General features: G+C 31.0%; 1 protein-coding gene across 6 annotated transcripts in view; it reads right to left on the reverse strand.

The window, feature by feature from the left end:
• The window catches only part of LOC148616935 (uncharacterized), a 54483-nt gene that overhangs the window by 16196 nt on the left and 14658 nt on the right, over nt 1-23629 (reverse strand). For 2 of the 6 annotated variants that reach the window (XM_088584112.1, XM_088584113.1), the window contains exons 2-4: nt 8043-8130; nt 4566-4749; nt 2656-2719 (exon numbers count right to left, since the gene is read on the reverse strand). In XM_088584112.1, coding sequence (XP_088440238.1) covers nt 2656-2719; nt 4566-4749; nt 8043-8130 — 336 coding nt within the window. Of the gene's footprint in view, nt 1-2655; nt 2720-4565; nt 4750-8042; nt 8131-8250; nt 8276-8508; nt 9334-13644; nt 13660-17490; nt 19406-23629 lie in introns of those variants that run through there. The other 4 variants (XM_088584110.1, XM_088584111.1, XM_088584109.1 and 1 more) reach the window with 4 other exon arrangements.

A 23629-nucleotide genomic window follows, 5' to 3' on the forward strand; every position in this document is an offset into this window, starting at 1 on the left:
TAAAAGAATGTAGTTTGAAATGTTGTACTTAGTCAAATGTATATTCTGTACTTTTAATACCTATTGGAAAACTTAAAAAAATACCATCTTATGATAATGGACTAATTATGACATTGATCATTAGTAAAGTATTAAAAAATATTCTTCAAAATGAGGTTATAATATACATTAACCAAATTAAAATATATGTTCATCTCAAGTCATTATCTACTTTCAAATAGTTATAAATCATACATCAAACAAAATGTACCAGTATATAGTATATGATATCTTTTTGTATGATTTCATCAGAATTTTTATTGTGTCCATAAAACTACAATACTGACAATAATGTAAAAAAAAAACTAATAAAACACTTTTTTAAAACTGCATTCTAAAATAAAATTAGGTTAAGTACTTTAAACTATAGATTCTGTCAAACAAGCATGGTGACAAGTATTATATTTTGTGACTTTGGGAGAAAGGTATGAGAAATGATTCTGCATGTGTGTTTTATGTATATTTGTCAACTGCTAAAAAAATTAATACAAAGTGAAAAAAACTAATTGTCAACTGCAAAATTTACAACACCAAAATCTGAACTGTTAGCTCATACTTGTCTTACTACCGAAATTTTGTAGTATACACAACTTTGAGTCAATATTTGTTCATGATTTTGGACTTCATTGTACTACAAAATAATGCACATAATCTTTTTTATGCTCTCTGTTCAAATGGCTTGTAGAAAAAGTTAGAAAAAGAAATTAAAACTAGAAAGCTCACAAAGGGAAATACACTCCTTCAAATGGAGTCAAATGTTAAACTCTCAAGATGGACTATCTCATGTAGAATTCTCCAACAATAATTGTACCTCTACTTTGATGCTCAACCTTCTTAAATAATTTTATCAAATTCCCTTAAGCAGTAAGGGAGAAGTTGCACTTACTTAGTTTACCAGATAAAACCTAATCCAAATAATTCAGTTGTTATATTCCACTCACTATCGATCGCTACATTAACCTTTTGAGTTGGAGAGAATTGATGATAGTGAGGGCTTGAATTATTCGAGTTAGATAAAACCTGAAGGTTGGATTATCTCCCTTCTCAACCCTGTGACACAAGTACAAAAAAGAAGCCCAACCTCCTGATAAAATCTTACCAAAACACTCTCAGCAGTTAAAGAGAGGTTGTGCTTGCAAGAAACAAAGACAGATAAATGAACAGACATACAAGTAGAGAGACAGGGTGATTTCTATATACCAACAAAACTTGGTTTCTGGGAATTATAAAATATTTTGCCATTCTCAGTCACTGATTAGATGCAATTTTTTAACCAATAATTAGTGACTAAGCTCCCTGTAATGCTAGCATTCCCACCATTTCACATCACTGAGTTGCCAAAAATGAATTCATCTTTACCCAAGTCTTCATTGAAATTATTTTTTCTCTATAACTATGTCGTAAAATTTATTTTTAACATGCTCACTAAAACTCATATGTTAAAAATTTTATCATCCAGGCTAGAGAAATTATTCTACCCACTCCTACCCGAATGACAATCCATATATAATATTACAACCAAGTGTTTACAGACCACAACACAGACAACGACAAGGCCAAACCATTAAGTAACTTGACTGAAATTATTTTGCAGTCTTATCAAAAACTGTTATAGCGAGTTCTTATTGGAAGGTCAAATTCAATGTCACGTGCCATATAAGCTTTTAGAGGATCAATACATTATAAACACCAAGGAATTTTTTTTACTGTAGAAATAAATCAAACATTGAAATAGAAAAACAAGTTTTTACCATGTATTACCCATTAAAATTCAATTTCGATATTTACCCTTTAACAAAATAAACACATAAATTAAGTGCAGTACATCCATATTTCAATATTAGTATAGTAAAACAAAAAACTAATCAAAAGTTTTGAATGAAGTAAAATTTAAAGATCATAATCTCATTTAATTCCTCATTCTATTTGAACAATATTTCCTCCCCATTTGGTAAATATTAGTTAGGCCTCGCAAGAATAGGTTACTGGAATTTCAAACCAATTTTCTGGCAGCAAATTGAATTGATCAATAATGTTATTCTATGATCAGTTAAAATTTTGCCCAAAATGATGAGTAAAGTTAATCGCTTGCAGCCGTAATTAATTTGTTCTGAAAGGAACTTTTCAGAATTAGGTACATTTTTTAGTTTGAACTGCTAATGAAAAACAGTATAAAAACTGGAATGTCCAGAAAGTCTATAGGTACCGGTGCAATTTTGAACAAGAAATAATTTTCAATCATAGGAATTCATGGGAAGTTTTATCAAAATCTGTTGAATGGTTTAAGAAGAATTATTTAATATAAGGGACACAGAGAGACAGATCCATAAACACAAAAATTACTAATTACAAAAAAGATGTTGTTTACTGAGGGTTTATAAAATATGTATACCTCCATTTATTTCTTTGAAGCATACAAGGTGTGACTGAGAAAAGTCTATGAAAAAAATACTTTTACAATAAACTTTTAACATACCTCAGAGACCATTTTGGCTTAGTGTGAATGTTGCAATTAAGGTCAAAATGAAAACTTCTTTTCCCCTCTTCCCCCTCACCCCACCCAAATAATAAGGGCTGAAAGAAACAGGTTTCTTTTGCAAGAAAACCATGACTTACTGTGTTGATTCTAGGTTCTGTTTTGTTGTTTCTAGTATCAACTCTGCCTTTTCAACTTCTGAGGCTACAAAATAAAGCAAATTGTAAAACATTGGTATAAATTGGTTCTGTTGACTCTGATGTCAAATTAAGTATAAGAAAATGGGCACACAAATAGTAAAATGCTTTATTGTTTGGATCTGTTGATTCAGGTATTAAATCAAGCATTGGTGAATGAATGACGAAAGTAAGTATAATTTGGTCCCATTGACTCAAGGATCACAGAGATTTGCTAATGTTAGCTTTGGTTTTAACTCAAGATTTTTTCATATTTAGAGGTTTTAAAGTCGAAGTATTTAGGGCAAAATGCTCAATTTTGTTCATTTTGACTAATTCTATAAACTTGAAAAATGTATGCATTGCAATTCTAAATCCAAATTAAGTCTTTTTGTATATTGTTTACATCCAATATCAAAAGAAAACTTAAGGTCAATAATTTTTCCTTTTTAAAGAAACTCCACAACATTCCTACCCCTTTTTAAATCCATTCCTTTGCCTCAATCAATCTAAAAGCAATTTGCATCAATTCTTCAAAATGCTTTTTATTTAAGAGAAAAAGTGTTTTAACAAAGTTCTTGAATATGCAACCGTGAATGTTATTTGGACAATCATGATATTAGATGTGAACATGAAATAGAAAGGGTTAAGGCGTTCTGTAACAGTCTTAAAAACTTAATTGAAATCAGCAGTTTTGAACATGAAAAGACAGACAAAATGCAAAAAGTAAACTTTAATCATTTAAAAAGAGCACTCAATTTTTAAATTTTAAATTTTACTTAAACAAATATTAACACTGTGTTTCTTTATAAACAATGAAAAAAGTAAGCTTTAAGTTCAGAGTCCTTAAAAGAATAAGCCAGTCTTTTCCACTTGAGAAGCGATAAACTTTATTCAAACACTTCAAGAATAAGCAGAGATTATCTGAAATTTGAAGCATGTTCATGTTGTAGGTCATATTTGAATTTGTTCTAATATTTCAGTTCTAGGTTCTCTTGAAGTGGTCTGATCATGTAATGTAATGGGTACCATTGAACTTAGAGACATAAACTACCTTGTAAATGGAAATATCCATGATTACAAGTAGTATAAGAAATGTTTTGCCTGTACGAAACTGTACATGTACAAAATAAACTTAGCCTGTGGTGAATCTGGTATGTTTACAACATCTGGTCACAGAATACTTAACAATTTGTGTGAATTTTTTAAGTTTACAAAATCTCTGTTCATGGGAAACTAAATAATCTGAGGTCATTTATAAATCTTGATGCTGCACACATTAGCATGCTAGGTATACCCCAAGTTATACAGAAAGTTGATACTGGACAGTAACCAAATCACTTACAAAGTATGCCCTATCTACGTAAAGCCACAAACCAAATTTGAAATCAATCCATCTGGTGGGAGCTGAGATTTTTGTGACAAAAATATTGATGGATGGGATGACTACCTGACAAGGTGATTCCAATATACCACTGACAAAGGTATAATAATGGAGCACTTAACACTGTTTCCTCTTGTCAATGATAGCAAATCTACCTTTTTTTTTCTTTTCAGAATTAATTGACTTTCACAAAGAGGTTTATAGACCTTGACCTCCTTTCAGCATTGAATATGAAGAACAAGGTTCACCAAACTTTCTCACTGAATGTGACCTTCCACATGCAACTTAGTGGGTGTCTTGTAAAAAGCAGAAACTCGTGCTTTTAAAAACTGTCAAATTTCATCTCTCAGAAATGATGTACATATCTTCATTTTAAAATTTTATTTCTAGTGATTGATAGTTTCTTAAAATGATTTTCCATAAAAAGTATTTAAATTTTATTTCTAACATAGTCAATAAAGACCATTTTCCAATTTTTATGTATTTTTACCTTTCATTTCCAAGTTCCTGATTCTGTCTTCCATGTATTTGATATCTCTCTGATATTTCTCAATTTGGTCTGATTTCTTCTTGTTATCCTGTGACACTTTTTCAAGTAATTCTTGTGTTTTGATGAGCTTTTTGGTTGTGTCACTCTGTCCCATAAGCATCTGCTCAACTTTCTTTTCCAATTTCTGTAAAGATGATTTAAAAAATAAAATATGGCACAGACCTAAGCATTTTTATGAGGAAATAATCATATACTGTAAATGTATAAATTTTCGTGGTTGCTAATTTTTTGCGAATTTTGTCCCATAAACATATTTATGTGTATCAATTTTCACCGCTTCAAAAAATGATAAGTGAACAATGTTCAATAGTGTGAAAAATTGAATTTCACAGGTACTATTTTTCACATTTTTCTGTAAGCCACGAAAATAGCAAAAATAAGTACACCACAAAAATTTATACATATACAGTAGTTGCCATACAGTAGCCTGTTCTTGTGATCAATGATCAATTTGAAATCCTGTTCTCATGGACCAACAGCCCTCCAGTTGTACCAACTTAGAGTCAAGAAGGCTCACCAACATTCCGTCAACTCTGGATCAAAGAGACAATATTATTGAAAGCTATGGATTTCTTAATCCTGACTCATTTATTCCCATATTTGGGGGTCATCATTAGTTCCCGAGATGTATTCTAACTCAAAAAAAAAACAATTTAAAAAAAAACCATTGTAAAATGAGTTCTCACATGACAAAGAAAAAAAAGTTTAGTTTTTTGTTGTTGTTTTGGGGTATTTTGGTTGTTTGTTTCGTCTTTGTTTTTGTATTTTTTGGGGGGTGTAGAGTTGTTGGCAGGTAATTTGCCTTTAAACATAAAGCAAATTACAGCTAATTGCCTTCGCAATCAATTACTGCTAAATGAATAAGAGGTTATCCTCCCATATATGTATATATATTTTTTTTTAAAGATTAACAAAGTAGTTAACTACCTTCATTAATGTGTTGTTGCATGTTAAACTATAGTTAAAATATCTTATCCCATACTTAAATTTCCTCTCATTACGGGCAATCTATTCAAATCTAGAACAGAAACTATAAACTATGCTTGAAGATCATGCAAAGATCTGTATAGCATATAAAATGGAAGACAAGTGTTTTGTTTCAGCTCAAACTAAAAGAAAGAGAGAAAAAGGAAGTAAAACCAGGTGCTTACAAACAACAGTAAAAATGAAATCCAGAAGCCATTATACATGGAACTCTGTTGAAACAAAAACAAATGAAACACCAACAACCACCATTTAACCCTAGCTCAAAGTATTCAGGGGCATACCCAGAGATTTTCAAGGGGACAGGATTCCAGAGGAGTTAAAAGGGGGTTCCAGTTTCCATACATATAATTCAACAAACTTATCAAACAAAAGAAGGGAGCTAATCCTATCCCTCTACCATCCTTTTGATATACCACTAGTACTAGTATTCAGTATTGAAGTACATAGATTAGTTATTGTCTGTTACTTGTCATTTGGTACATGTGATATTTGTAATTTATATGTTTCCATAGCACTGTATTTCTGTTAGAGCACTCTAGTTCTAAACCACTACTGATATCCTGTGACCTATTTTCTGGTTTCCTTGACATTACATTCAAGTCTAGACCAAACAGCACTGTTTGTTTTCTACTACCTCAAAAATACCTTTGTTCTAAGTTAACGATAATTAATTTTAAATTGACTTTGGGTGGATGATTTTCAATTAACTTTCAACAATTCAATACATGAAGGAAGCTCAAATTTCTGTTTGGAAAAGCACACCTATTTTCTTCTCCTTATCAATAGATAGGACTGATCTCAAAGTATTTGTTTACACTTTTATTTCTTGCATTGAAAACATTCCTTTGAGTAAAAAAGCTATTCAAATAACTATGTACTAATAGTGAATGTAGAAATGAAGTAATGCACTTGAAAATCTTACTAATACAATGTTTTATTATTATAATATAACCACTTGAAAAACACTGCACTTTATAAAGTTCATAACAAAAATGAAATCATCAAATTTAAAAATGTAAACAAACAATCATTTTTTTTTAAATAATAAAAAGCTGAAAGATATTAGTCAAAATAAATAAACCAATAAGAAATTGTTTATTTTAAACAAAACAACATTTTCAATGTAAATTAATTATAATACAAAGAAAAACAAAATTCAAATTAAAATTCTTATTCATATAAACAGGTTAATTTCTTTTTTTAAGTAACAGTCTTTATAAAGATTAGACAGCAGGTAATTCATTCTTGTCAAAATCCACCAAATTCACTTTTATTTCTTTGTCAGAAACAAGTAGATGCGGACCACATATAGATTTCTCAAAAGAACAGATCTGAAAACAGATCTAAGGACACTTGTTATGTAAAAATAAAGCATATGTAGACTAAAAAAACATCATATGTTGCGTGCGTTTTTCTACACAAAGAACCACATCTATCATTGGCAGTATCTGATTTTTATAGAGATTAGTAGTTAAACAATACAATAAATTATTTTTAAAAAAAGTTTATTCAAACACTTAACCTTTTCTATAATAGAAAGAGAGGGCTTTGATCGAGAAAAGTTGATTGAACTAATAATACAAACAAACTATTTGATGGTGTTCATAATCCAATTAAAGGTATTTTACACCTTGTTAACCAGTTATCAAAGGGGACCAGTGCAATGTGGTTTCTTCAGGTCAAAACTCATCTGACATAAAGGGCAATCCTATTTCAAGTGTGAAATTTCATATCAAAGTTTTTTTTTGTTTTTTTTTTTCGTTTTTGTTGTTTATTTCATAGAAAATAATGTCTATTATGTCTTTTATGTCATATTCTGCTTGATTAAGTGAAAAATTGATTATAATATCTTTGTATACTTAAATTCAAACTAGAATTGAGAATGATCTCAATACAGAGTGATACCCTCACTAGCGATACTATACATGGGAAAGCCCTATTCCTTTGTACAATGCTTCATTCAAATCTCTAGGAAAGTTATGAAGGGATAAAGAGATAAATGAAAAGATAAGACATACAAACAAGAAATATGACATGCATGAACAGACAGACAGACAGAAAAGAAAATTAGACAGATTCACAAACAGACAGACAAGTAAACGAGAAAAATGGACAGATGGATAAACAGACAGACAAGAAAAAAGTTCCTTATAAAAGCTACCAATAAAGCATCAGTGTTTATAACACAACAAGAAATGTTGTCCTTACTATTAAATTGATGTAACAATGCATTTCATATTTTGAGGATAACACCAAATTTAATTTCTATTCATTCTGATATAATGTAAAGTATTTCTGACTATCATCTGTATAGAAGATACTAGATTTTGTATCATATAGGTTGTATTTATTGGCAAAAATATATATTTGACAAAAAAAAACACTGAATTTTAGACAAATATTTGAAATCAATATAACATGTCTACAAACCTCATTCTCAGTTTTTTGATCCTCATATTTAGCTTTGTATCCTTCCAATTCATCTACTTTTAATTTCAGTTCATTTTTCTCCCTTTCCCTGGAAAAAAAGACAGTAATTGTAATAATAATCAGAAAACAGAAAAATTCAGTGTTGTGTAAAGAAAACAACACAGAAATGTGCTTGAATCTTGAATTGCCTCTGATGACAAGTACATACACCACTGCAAGGTTGAAGCTATATTATCATGCTATATACTTGTGCTCCAAGTTCTATCACCATATGACCACAATACTACATCATGGACATACAAGCTGACACTCTTTTTGCCATCAACAATATACTAACATACAGCATAGTTAAATCCCATTTAAGCAGACAGTATCACATCACTTAAACTCCAAACACAAGTGTCAACTCACCCCTTCCCGCCAAAAAATCAAGAATTTTTTTTACCATATGATTAAATTCATATACCTTGCTTTAAGATCCATTTTTAGATTCAAATTTACAGCAGTACTCCCTTTTCGCATTAAATGTTCCGTAGAAATCTTATAAATAGAATTACGCTTTTGAGGAAACACATGATTCTTTTCCGTTCCAATATCTTCTGACACCTCAGAAGACTCAAGAGATGGAGTCCTACTCCTAAACCTTGGACTAACAACATTTCCTCTATTTTCTACCTCCCAGTGAGAAGATTCCTCTTTGTTTTCATGTACAAAGTGAGTACTATCCATCCTTAGTGTACTAAAATCACTCTTTTTTCAACAATTAAACTATTGAATTTAGAATAATGAAATTTTCACGTGTATCTGTTTAAGCTTAAGGAATGCACTGAACTGCATTGAAATATATTGGTACCCTTAGCATTAAGGAGCCTTCAAAATGTCATTTATCAAGCTCAATGTAAAATGAAAAATTCATATGCTTTACATATAGGATAAATGCCAAACAAAAAATGTTACTAATCCTCTAATTTTGATACATAGTGAACTTTTCCAATCCTACACACACCGAAATAAATCTGCATAATGGAAATAAACAAACTGACGCAAAGAAAGAAATTTGATGAGGCTCACAACATCCTACTCTGCACGCTAATCTGATACAGTATATAGTAGTCCAAATGTAGATCAATCGAAGATAATTGTTTTTATGTTATTTTTCCACATCAAACAGATTCATTGAATAAAAATAGAACAGAATGATACTTGTTGTATTCCTATCATTAAACACTCGACCATTGTACAGAATTATGCTTTTACCCCCAGTAAACAGTAAAAACAAACGGAACTAATTTAACTCTTTCATGGTTATAGATTTTAAATTTTAAATTAGCAACAGTAAATTAAGTCAAGTGAATGAGCACATCTGAAAGGATAGACTATAATTTTGACGAGACCTTTCAACTATATATATCTATGTCTCTTAGTGCATTAAAAGAGTTCTGTGTATTTGTCAATAAGTCTAAAACCTTTTACCAAAGGTGAATTGATTTATCGTAATTGCATAGTGACTTTAATGACATGTTTTAGAAAAATATAAAAATACTTAAAGTGTTAATGATATAAAATGTCTCAGTCTTGTATTCTTTGCCTCATAGGCTTCTATAGTATACCTGAAGTTTTCATGATTTTTTCAAAAAAATAGACAAGGAGTTTCAATCTAACTTTTGACCATGTTTTTCCATTCAGGAAATGTCAAAAATAATTTTTAGGTCCATTCTAGAAAAAAAAAGCACGAACTTTGGTACACCAGGACAGGTAGAAAATAGACTTTTCTACTTTCACTTTTATTTTGAGTTCATAAAATATACCCCTTTTCTGAAGCATTATTTTTGATGAAAATACTGTTTTTCCTAAAAAAACAAGTTTTTGTGTCATAGCTTGATATTTACCCTGTACTTTTGACGAAAAAATGATAATCATTTGCAAGAGAAACACAAAACAGGAAAAGGCAAAAAGAATGTGCACTATATTTTTTAGCCTCCATGTTTTGACGTAAACCTACTCAGGAATATATATGCAATACAAGATTGATACCGAAAAGGTATTAAATTTAATTACAACTTTCATCATTTGAAATTTTAGAATAAGTAAAAATCAATTATTCAATATGTAATTAAAATAAAATAAAAATGAGCAATTATCAGAAACCATTGTCATTTCATCCTTACTTTAATTAGATTCCAAAAATACTATCTAGAAATTTGAACTATGACCAATTAAGCTATGATGAACATTGAAGAACTTAATATTTGAGTTGGTTTTTAAAACAAGATATGAAGATAAGCACAAAAAAAAACAAAGAAATGAAACAGACTTTACCAGTACACTTGGTTCCATGCTCCAATATCTTGGAGGAATCATTTTTTAACATAGGTAAAAGGATATGGTGTATGTATCTCTCAATTATTCTAGTTTTAGTTATTGCATTGTATTTGCCATGCTTTGGAATTAAGAGTTATTCTCTGTAAGTATAAGGTAGTGGGTGAATCATGGTGGAAAAAGTGACACACAAGTTTCAATGAAATCTTATTCGAAATATTATCTGAAATCCAGATATGATGCTAATTTCTTTTTTAAGTGTCAGTAATTTGAGGTATAAATTATATGAAATCATTAAAGGGAGATAACTCACTTTTTCCCTATCATTCTATTGTTACTTTGAACTAGCTTTACTGCATTCTCCGACACTTTAAAGATGGATGAACTGTCAATTTGTCTTCAATAGACCACAAACTATGTACCCAGATGTACATCAAATTGGTGTGTTTTTTTCTGAGAATGATTCATTATTTTTTTCAATTTTGCCTGATTCTTATATATTCAGGTACTTTAAAACTTTTTATTGTTTTATGTAGTTTCAGGTTTTCATCCATCTATTTTAAACTTAAACATTTTCCTTACATTATCTCTCTAAAATGAAAATAGAACAGAATGATACTTGTTGTATTCCTACTTAACCATTGTACAGAATTATGCTTTTACCCCAATGAAACAGTAAAACAAATGAAATTAATTGAACTCTTTCACGGTCATAGATTTGAAATTTTTATGAAATGAAGTAAAATCTGTTTACACCATTCCAAGAAGTTATGAACGACCTGTCTAAACCAGACATATTAAGTTGCCTCATACAGTCCCTGAACCGATCCACGCAATGATTTGACGGGTCGATGACTGCTGACGGATCAATAATTGATGACCAGTGACCAATCTGATTGCAGTTTTGCTATTTATAAGGACTGATAATCTGTTAAAAATAAAACAAATGTAAAATAAAAGTATTAAATGATGTCTTAATCTACTGCATTATGTTTATATGTGCAGTTGACAAAAAAAACAAGGAAATCTGTAAAGTATATTGACTGCTATGTGGTCACTTGATGCAATCACCAGTTTAATGGATCGGTTTGACAGATTGATGACTGATCGGAAACCGATAAAAGATCGATGATTGATCACAATTTTTGTTGCACAGTTCGGTTTAGGTACTATATCAGTTGGTAGCTTTTGGAACCTAAGTACATCATTATAAACAATTCCTATTTCTAAAAAGGTTCTGTAACAACAGGTTTTACTGTATAAATGGACTTCAAACATAGTCACTTGCTTTACAAAAATGTAACCTATAATACTACTCTGGACCCCACTGAACGGTAACCCATCATACTAGTTTTGTAGTAGTGAACTAAACTTTATTCAAATAGCTGTACTCCTTGGCAAATAGCATAAATTGAACACCAATATAACAAACTCCCTATTGACAAACTGTCAACTCAATTTATCTCAATCTATATACAAAGGGGAGATAATTAAATAGCAACCTGGATCACACCTAAGAGCAGATATATCTAACAACTTTCAATAGCAACCTATAAATGGAGGTTTAATTTCAAATAGAAAAAAAAATCATACCTCTCAATAAAACTTCTTTGTTAAATCTTAGCATGTTATAAGCAATAAAAAATTATAATTGATCTAAAATAGACAATCAATGAATCAGAGGTGAGTAGAGATCAAGGCTTCATAATGTAAACAATTTTTTTTCCAAGGGTTGTCAGATAATAATGTGAATACTTCTAGACCTTAGTTTCTAAGTCAAAACAGTCGCATTGACATTATATTTTGAAATACTTAACTGATAATCAGACCTAATATGAAGTGTAACGATTTGAGTTCAAAAGCCCCATATTTCATTTTAGTAGGGTGTTACAGTCATCTATTCATACCATAAAAGTAACAATTTCTCATTCAAAGGTGCAGTATATCAATTTTGATAGATTTTGATTATGTCATCAAAATTTGTTTACTTCGAAAAAAACATGCATTTATGGTGCTTCCCAATTATAATGAAAGTTGCAAAATCCATTAATTATTTCCTAATGCTTAAAATTTCCATACTTATGTAAATACCTTTCAAGTTCATACAATGTAAAATGTATCTAGTCCATATTATGGAAATCCATTAATGATTACACATATGTTCATATGCTAATAGTTCGAACATCCTGCATAAATTTTGCAATAAATGGTTAAATCACCCGTATTTGTCATCTTTTGAGAGATGTGGAATAAACTGACTTATCCCACTGTGATGCAAGACAATAAATCTCTAAGCCCTGACTAGGAGTAAGTAATAAATAAAGCCCATTTTATGGTAGAACTTACTCAAAAAAGAGAATATGGATCGATTTAGGTTTTTACATGTTGTATAAATGGGAAAAAATGTTGTTAAATCTCATCACTTTGTGGTGTCAGAAATCTGTATTATAATCTGAAGGTTGTTTAGCATACCACAAGGAAATATGGTTTCCTTATAAGTATTTTGTTATGCTTATGCATTTAAGAGGTTTAAGAAATGTTCTACAAAGCAAGCAAATTCAGACTGAGCACACAGTGAAATGCTGAAAGTAGAAAATGAAAAACAAGCATCACATTTTATTAGCAAAAAACACAGAAAAAATGCATTACATCATTGTAGATGGGTTAAGATAAGCTACAAACAGAAACTTTTGGAGAAAATGTAATAGACAGCACTTGCTAAACAGCAGGACATGTATGAAAGGCTATTATTTCACAGACTTCCTTTCAATGCACTTGTGGTAAAATCTGTACAATAAAGCCAATAGAATACACGACTGAAAATTGGCCTCAATTATGGCCCAGTGTTAAGCAAACACAGCATTTACTGCATTGGTATAACCAGGGAGTCCAAGGATTTGAATATAACCCCCTTCCCCCCATTTTATCAAAAATCTTGCTTATACAATGTAAATCATTTGGGAACTCTATTTTTCTGAGAACCCCCTTTTTTGAAAATTCCTGGATCTATATTTACTCATATAAGCATATTCATGTTTAACAGATAAAACAGGTTGTAAATGCATTGTAACTGAAAGCAATGATTGCATAATTATGTTAAGGTTCATATACTGCAGTACTCTTGGCGACTTTGGTTTAGACAAGTTTTAATATAAAGGAGATTCATCTTTCAAGAAATAGATCTTATACATTCTGTTATTTGTTAAATAATACAGAAAGATTCAAGAGTAGTGAGATTCTGTTACTTTTCTACTGAATTAAATCTCTATACAATTGACCTTACCACATTTCACTGATACTGTAGACAAAACAATGACAATTTTTAAACATAATATACATTTAAACACATTTAAATTTTCAATTAAGGAAAAGTTTTCATGAAAAGAATTGACACATAGTTGTCTTCCATAAACATTTGTTGGATTTATATAATTCATATCATGGTGACCATAGAATATGTTAATACCCATTAGACCTAGTATGCCCAGGTCAAATATTTATACACAGTTAAAACATGTATGCCAAATTTCATTTGAATACATGCACTTGTACCAGATCGGTTTTAATGTAATGTCCTTTGACAGAAATTTCATGCATTTCAGAATCAGAATACTTTAACAGCTGAACAGATGATGCATTTTATGACACAATGAGCAGGATATTTAACATGCTTGATCAACAGAAGCAAAAGCCTACTGGCTTAAAATAAGGCATATATCCCCCAACTCAGACACAAGATCTGACTCCAGACACTGCATTTTACAACACAATGAGCCAGATTTCTAATGTGCTACCTTGACAGAAGCAAAGTCTACTGGCATAAAATAAGGCAAATGTCCTCCAACTCAGACACGGGTTCTGAATCCAGACACTGCATTTTACGACACAATGAGCCAGATTTCTAATGTGCCACCTTGACAGAAGCAACGCCTACTGCCTTAAAATGAGACCTGTTCCCAAACTCAGAGACACAGTGTTATGACTCCAAGCCAACCAGTTATTACTCTATCTCCTATTTGCCAATGTTATTAGAACAGTGAAGCAGTGACTACCAACTTAAAGTTCTTTGGGATGACAATAGATTTAACTGATGACCTCCAACACTACCACGAGTGAGATACAAGTCCTTAAAAAATGAAAAAAAATAGTAAATCTGTTATATCATTGTTTCTTTAATACAACACGATCCTCTAGAAAACATATTTTTTCTCAGTTAGTGCTTTTCAAGTTATAAACGTTTATAAATATATTGAAATAAATCTCAGTAAAACAGAAAAATGAATGAATGAATGAATGAATGAATATTCTTTCAAAGAAAAAAAGGAAGAATAAGGAAAAAAGAAAGAAGGAAAAAATGAATGAATGAATGAATGAATGAATGAATGAATGAATGAATGAACGAAATAGTAATCAAGGGAATCATGATTCTAGTGGAAATCAAAAGAATGTAATCCATGTACAAAGACCAAACATGGAAAATAGACATAAACAACAAAGAACATAAAATAACCAAAATAATACATACAAATGAACTGAAGTAAATGATGAAGGAATGAAGGACTGAATGAATATTCTTATAAATATCATGACACTTGACACTTAGATTATAGCAGACTGAAACCATGGCAGTGACACCACCAAACTTTACTGACAGTGATAGTCTGATGTGTCCACTTCAAGACATAAGGTCAAGTGGATTTAAATTTATACAAGCCTATAAGGACTTCATCAGACAGTTCAATGATTCCAAAAAGTTTTCATTGCTGGACAAGGTAATACTAAAGAGCTAAGTCAGTATCACAAACAATCATTTAAGTGTCAGTATCTGTACAAATCAGGCAGTGAGTGAAACATGGAATGAAAAAACCTACCATTTTGATAATTTAATATGACTGTTTTTACCATCAGAATCAAGGAAAACAGACAAGATTTACCATATCATGCTGGCCCATTAAGTTACAATTTCATTGAATTGCACTGATAATGAACATTTAAAGGGCAGATAACTCTGTAAAAAACCTAATTTTTCTAACACTCTTTTGAAAAATTTCTGAACAAAGCCAGTGATGCAGAGATCAAATAATGGTCATTTCAAATAGAGAAAGTATCCTTGAGTGATATTACATGGTCAGATCAGTGGGGTTTTGACATGCATGTTTCTGATTTTTCCAATTTTGCCTGTTTCTTACAAACACTTGCATTTAACAACCATAATACCATTAAATCTATAATCCAATATTTTCCTAAGTAGAAGAAAATAGGACCTGATTTCATAAAAATAAATCATTTAAAAGATAAATTAGCTTTTATGACAGACAATAGACCATCATAAGCTATCTAAGTGAATCAGCCATGGCCACTTCAACAGATTGATAATATTTTATAAAAGGATTAAAATCTCTCATTTTTACACCTGGGTGTTAATATCTTAGCCCACTTAGCTCTGCTTGTCTGCAAATCAGTGTCAATTTTTTGTAAATATCATCATTATAAGTAGCTAAACAGTTCATATTTTTTATCGGAACCATTGGAGACCCTAGGCATGCAGCCATCTTCAGAAGTAAATGAAATTTGCAGTGTTCAAAACAGTAGGAATTACTGAACCTTTGTACCTTCATATTTTTTAAAAGGACACACATCTATCTGGAATATTTTTAAACAACTTACAGCAAATTACTGAGGTTCAAAATGTCTTCCAGGCTATTTATAACAGAACATTTTTGAAAATGTGATTCTAAGTAGCTAGTTTATGAGTCACCTAGAGCCAAAATATTTTTTTTTGTTAAATGTAGCCTAAATTCCTATCCAGAAAAAAAAACAAAAAATAGTCCTACCATAAGGTTTTATAGATGTTTTGATATTCAAGAATTTCAATTATCAAGACTGTCAGATAATCTTTATTCTGTAAATGAAATAGCTTTCCTGACCCACCTGATCTAAGTACATGTATACTGAATATGAAACTACAACTCTTACAGTGTAGTCAGCCCACTAAGTGATATCAGGGATCCCTTACTTCCTACATATAAACACTCAAGTTGGCGTTTCTCCACTTAAAAATGCCTGACAATAGTAATCTTCCATCATAAAACATCTGCATATGATATACCTCAGACGAAAGTTTCATCAAAATCAACTGAACCCTTTACAAGGTTCTATTGATTGTCATTTTGGTGGTTCTTATGTTCCAGCCTATATTCTGTTTGCAGAGGGAATATAAAAGTGACTGTATGTATCAGCCTTGTCAAAAAATTAATGCAATCCATGACAAAACTCTGAACTTGACTGCTAAGAATTTAAACAAAACACTTTTAAAATAATTCGTAAAAAATATTTATACTGCTCCATATGAAAAGGTATTGTTGATAAAACTGCCCCTGAACTACTTTATGTTTAAAAAAATTTCTAATACCTTCATTGTAAGGACAAATTTGAATGCATTGCAATTACTGTAATTAAATGTATTATGGTACTTTGAACAGTATAAATAGAAAATGACAAAATTGTAATAATTCAAATGTAAATGTATGCAATAGTTCCTAAATTTTACAATATCATATTCTGTAATGATGGGCTGAATGTCAATGAAATGTTGGACTGATCTGATAAAAAAAAAGATATAAACACCAAGGTTTCACAAATTGGTTTATATGCAACATAAACAAACCATTAACTTAAAAGTCCTTTTGAAAACAGACTAAAAAAGAATATTGCCAAAGAGAAAAAGCTTCAATTCTTTATAGAAACAAGCATCATGCAAAACCAGAAACAAGCATCATGCAAAACCAGATACAAGCATCATGCAAAACCAGAAACAAGCATCATGGAAACCCAGATACAAGCATCATGCAAAACCAGAAACAAGCATCATGCAAAACCAGATACAAGCATCATGCAAAACCAGAAACAAGCATCATGCAAACCCAGATACAAGCATCATGCAAAACCAGAAACAAGCATCATGCAAAACCAGATACAAGCATCATGCAAAACCAGAAACAAGCATCATGCAAAACCGCTTCTTTGTGTTTTTTTTCATTAACCTTTGTTTAAGTGAACTTTTTCAATACATAAATGTCAGATTATAATCAAATACCAAAATTTTTAGAGGGACTACAAATATTTTTACCTTTGGTCCAATGCTTTCTTTTCCTCTTGTCGTTTCTGATCCATGAGATGCCTAGCTAAGCTAGCAATGTTAAATTTCTTAGCCGGTGCCCTCGGTGGAGTCTGGGCCTCAGCTTTACTTGATGTATCCCCTCCTATCATGATTAAATTGGTATAGAAAATAATATTTAGAACCTAATTCACTCAGTATTTAATACAATACCTAATACTCTGTTGTTTATAATTAGGTGTTGTCAATTCCAGTCCAAGGAGGTTAATTATTAACCAGAAATGGATGATATATATCGAAATTATCCATATTTATAAAATCCTCCTAGATATGCCAGTATTGGAGATAATTAAAATAGCATCTAAAGAGCAATTATATTGTATTAACAACCTACACAACAACAGAGTTCAGTTGCTGAGTAAAATCATATTTCAATTCTAAAGTGAAACTCGATGCAATCCAAAGTCCAGCAGCAAAGTCACGGTAGTCAAGCAAAGATAGAAATGAACTTTTAGATTAAGTTTCCAACGATGTTTAAATGCACTGCCGATGGACCAAATTATAATAACATCAAAAAGTTATAATCTGTTTTTGTTCCATAACACGAGCCCAATAGTCCGTAGAAGTGATCCAAAGAGTATCCGACCTAGTCTCTTTAAATTGAAAGCCTCGATTAAACTCCAGAAATTAAATGTATTGAAATCACTCGAAGTTCCTCAATAAGCAAATTAGAAAATTCAAATGTCTATTTATCCCGTTTCTTTTTAAATACAAGGGATTATAAAATTGAAATAAAAGCCGTATTTTTTTATCCTTCACTTAACTTGACATACATTCAAATTTCAATAGATACAACTTGGACCTTTTTAGACTTTCCATCAAGAGGAATAGGAGGGTATAAGATTGACTTATCTTATGACCTTTAATCAGTTAAATATACAATTTTCTGCAATGTTTATCATTGTCCTGTTTTGGTAGACAGTGTAACAAAACAGTAAATAATGTTAGAATATAAACAATCTTTTCAAATACCAGTATGCTATAAATTGTCCTCCTTTGGTAGCATCAATGTGGTGATTCCTCAGATAAAGTTCAGATTTATTTGATGTCGAAATTCACAAATTGAAAATTCTACCATCTTAAATGATATATATACCACTAACAGTCAAAGTAACTTTATTAAATCCTCCATTTAAACTTCAAATGTCACCGATTTATGTCTTATATTGAATTATACCATCTAATTTACAGAAAAGTTGTAATTTAAGGTTATTTACAAGAAGGTGATAAAAGCCAGTCGTCCACAATTGTAGTTTAAAAGAGTAAATTTACACCTTACACATTGTGTGATCAAAAACAAACACTAATAAGTCACAAGATGTAACCTCAACCACAAATCAAATTCCTAAAGAAGGAAGAAAAGCAATTTTCATGGAAAAGATGCCATTTATCTCGGTCACAACAAAAATCACAAATCATTTACTAACTAGGAAGAAAGCAGCACAAGTGAAAAAAAATCCTGTTTATCTCTGTCACTACAGAAATCACAAAACATCTGATAAAAAGGAAGAAATGCACTTCTTTTGGTTAAATTCCTATCCCTTCTCTGCTGTAATCTCAATTACTAATCATATATGTACTCTTAAGAGTAGAAAAAATAGTTTTTGATGATGGTAAACTTATCCTTGTAAATTTTCAGTCTTTAAAATTCAATTACTTCTCTACCATAGGAAGAAATGCAGTTTCAATCATACTATTCCAGTAGATTTTAAATCTCAGTCTTAAATCTCAATCATAAATGGTACACTTAAGAGAATGAAATAAACTTCCATGGTAATTTTCTTTCTTAACATCACAGTCAAACTCAAATTCGGAGTATTCCAATAAAATTTCTCAATAAATCTAATAAGTATTATCCCTCCTCAAGAAATCTCATATCTATATCAGTTGACAAATAATATGACTATCATATTATTATAAGTTCAACAAATATATGATGGTATTGATCCAAGATAATAGAAGAGACATTGTTAGAACCCAATATCGGTAATTTTATTTTTTTCTGTCTGACAAAATAATGAGTTTAAAAGATTTGAACGATTTTTAAAATTTCTTAATTTGAATTCAAATTAAATCCCCTCCTTCAATAACAGATATTGAGTACCTGTATAATATGCTGTAGCTATTATGTCATAATCAACCTAATTGAGATGACCTAATCTGTAGGTGTTTCTGTAATTAGCTTACGTAAGAATATCGATGAAAAGTTTCGATAGATCCAAAGACATGAATTCTGAAAATAGTCATTTTCCATTGTAAAAGGCCTCATGAACTTGTCTGGAATTTTAAAAGGACATAAAAACTTCAACAAATCCAATATTGGTATATATCTGGTAGATTTAATAGATAAAAAAGATGTTATACCATAAAACCACAACAAACTTTTAAATCTTCAACCAGGAACAATGTATCTTTTGTTGGTCTAAGAATTATGTTTTTGTTTGTTTGTTGGGGTTTAACGTCCGAGCAGCAGTATTTCAGCTATATTCAGACAATGAACATGAAATTGATGATAAAATGAACATGAAATGATGATGAAATGAAAAAAGAATGGGACACAAGGACAATGGGGCCAACAAACTTTGATTGCCACTGGAAATAGGGAGAGGTGGGTAGGGTCGGGCAATCTAGCATCCTGTGGCGGAGCCCTATGGTTCCTACTCCGGGAGAATACCACAGTAGGATTCTTTAATGTGCGAGGAACGTGGCGTCTTTCCCAACACAGTGCACCACTATGGTTTGCGGTGAGGTTTTCAGTATAATAGCCTGACATCCCCAGCATGTAACGCGCTAGGGGTACCCCATTCCACCACCTGGGGCACACATCCCAGTTGCTCTGTGGGCAGAGCGCCCTAGCCTCTGGCTAGGGTTCTGAGCACTATTTAGTCGCCTTTTACAACAAGCTTAGCGCTGCTGCAGGCCTATTCTTTTAACACCCTGACCTGCACGGGGAGTCTAAGGATTAACTTCAGTTTATATATTTTTATTGAAGAGGAAAATCTGATGCCCCAATTTGTTCTATCATGCTGTCAGAATCATAAAATGGTGAAGTTAATATATGTACCATGATCAATATTTGTGACAATATAGAACCTCACTTCATGGTAAGTTAAGAGGATCACTCACAAGTTTAGGCATGAAGAGAGCAGGACAAATGACAAAGATGATAGCATATATTTTAATGAAAGGACAAAAAACTGGAGGCAGATAAATCTATGAGGGATGAATGGATGAATTATTCAGCATACCATAAAAATAATTTATGCATAGATTACCATTAATCATATTCACAAAACGACTTTCTTGAACTTGCAAAGGAAAAAAACATTAAATCATTAATTCAAGTAAACTCAGATCTAGTACATGTACTGTAAATTGAGGAAGAGACAATTTTGCATATAATTTACCATGTATTTCTGAAAAAAGTCATAACTTGTTACTGGACTCTTTGGTCCAGTTTATTCACAACCAAAATTATACAAGTTACTAAAGGTAGAGTCCATCAGACTTTATAAATGACTGTCTGTCTTCATTGTTTATATGTTATAAAAGGATTCACACAAAAAGTAAATGACCTGGGGTATGTATGCTTAAGAAAAATGAGATTTAAAAAGATCAAAGAGCCTTAAAGGTGCTAAGGGGAGTAATTCTAACCTACCACGTAACAGTCCCAAAATTAATTCTAATAATAGTAAGTACTAGAGCGTACAAAAAACATTTAAAATCAATAAACTGAAGTCTTTAAAGTCCACGCTAATAACAAATTATCAAACAGAAAAATAACGTCATATTTCACCAAAATGTAAGACAATCTGGTGCATACTGTGCTCGATGAGTTTCACATACACACCCATTAAAATTAAATTTACAAGTGCAAGAAGATCTAAAAGCAACTTAAAAAAATAATTAAAACTTATTATTTTCATGGTTGTTTATTTTAGTGAATTCTGTTACGTGAACATATTCCACCATATTATTTCATTGCAGTCCAGAATAATGATAAGCTTTATATAGAGATAAAAAAAATCAATTTCACACTTACAATTTCTCACACTTTTCTGTACTCCTCAAAAATCATGAAAATTTTCTACACCCCGAAACTTATTGCTTAACAAAATTCAAATTGCAGCAGTTCTGAGGTATGACAGTATTTAACTCTTATTTTACATTCAGTAGGACCTGTTTATTCTGATATCTGAGAATTAAAGTGTTTCTGATAAAAAACACATTATCCAAATCTCTTCATTAGAGACATTCACAGGAAAGAACTTTTTAGATAAAAAACAACTTCATATAGCAAAAAATTATTATCTAAGAAGAATTTATTTTTCCCCATAAGATACATTATGTATCATTCTTCAGTCCAGCAAAAAATTAGCAGAGAAGTTCTTATTCTGCACTAGGTTGTACAACTTTTTTTGATAGATTATACACAAACTTAAGGGGTAAAAGAAGCTTATTTTTTCCCATTGATACATGCATTAACTGGTCATTGCTTGTGCTTTAGTTTTTTTGTGTACTAAATTGCTTTCCTTATCTTAAAGTTTGAAGTTTTCTATTCACTACATTGTGTATGTAGATTTTTTTCTGTTTCCTGTTTTCACATTTGAACAATATACTTGGATTTTGATGTATCAGAATTGTCCTATCATTGAAGCTTCGGTACTTTTTGGCCAATATACAATATTTTTTTTTTATTTAAAAAAAACACCTTATTCGATGATTAGTACATGTACCCTTTAAAATCAGAATATTAGTATAAAGAGAAATCAGTCCATTGACTCCTGAATAAACCAGGCATCTGCTGAAGATTCTCAATCCAACTGAACCTGTGTATACTAAAAATCTGCCTTAACAAAACAAATTTTTTCCATTCAAAAAGCAACCCGAGAGTATTGCAAAACAATACATAGCCCTGTACCAACTGCTTACATCACTGACCCAAATACTGCCTTGGATCATCAAATATGAATGATAAACTGAGGAAATGACCTTGATTTTGAAACTTTGGCAAAAATCAGAAAATTGGAACGAAATGTAAACTTCACCTGTAACTCATCAAGGTAGACTCACATAGCAAAAATCAACTCAATATCTGCAAGTGTTTAGAAGAAAAGCGTGGAAAACTTAAATTAAGGTAAATTCAAGGGTAATAACTCAGATTAAAATAATTTCTCCATGTTTATAAGTCCATTCTTACCACTTTCTATGAAGGAACTGCCTTATCCAAAACCTGAGTTTGATTTCACCATATTAATTTGAATATCAGGTATTTTTTTTTTTTTTTTTTTTTTTTTTTTCTGATCGCACTCTGTCCAGTTATACGTTTCCAATGTGCTGTTATAGCTGCAAAAGTACCTCGGAGGCATAGCAATATTTGATACTAGCACTTTCATATTTGATGAAGTTTAAACAAAAAATCTGTGAGTAAAGCCTCACTAATGATATATATATATACCCCCTGCTTTCAATCATGATATAAGGAAAATAAACAAAGTCCTCTTTGAACAGGAAGTTTTCTTGATAATGGATTGATTGATTATTAGGGTTTAATGCCCGAGCAGCAATATTTCAGCTATATTAAGGCAATCCCGATAATGAATACCACCATATGGCATACCACAGAAAAAATGTGTTAAATTATGAGTAGTTGCTGAGAAAAGTGCAAAGGCAAAGGTTTTCACAGAGAGAAACATGGACACAGGTAAAACAATAAACCTTCTCTGTTTCAAACAGGGGGTATAAAACTAACACAGCACTGAAATTGGCTTTTACAAGTTAACAAAAGTAGTGAAACCTATCTTAAGGAGGTAGACCTAAGGTAAGGGACATAACTCTTGAAATCAGTGATATGTTTGTACCATATTCAATTTCACAAAAGCCTTTCAAGCTTTCATTTAAAACAGAATGAAATTAATCCAAGTTACTTAGATGCTTACATATAATTGATGTAAAATGCTGAATACATTTTAAGAGTTGTGTCTGTTACTCTAGGTCTACTTCCTTAAGTGACTTTACACAGAGCAAAATTTTAGTCACATACATGTAAAACAGGTGGTCTTTTTATACAGTTTAACTTTACATAGAATAC

The sequence above is a fragment of the Perna viridis genome, chromosome 5 (genome assembly GCF_037379345.1).
Source record: "Perna viridis isolate PV_CMFRI_1.1 ecotype Kerala chromosome 5, ASM3737934v1, whole genome shotgun sequence".
Taxonomy (NCBI): Eukaryota; Metazoa; Mollusca; class Bivalvia; order Mytilida; family Mytilidae; genus Perna; species Perna viridis.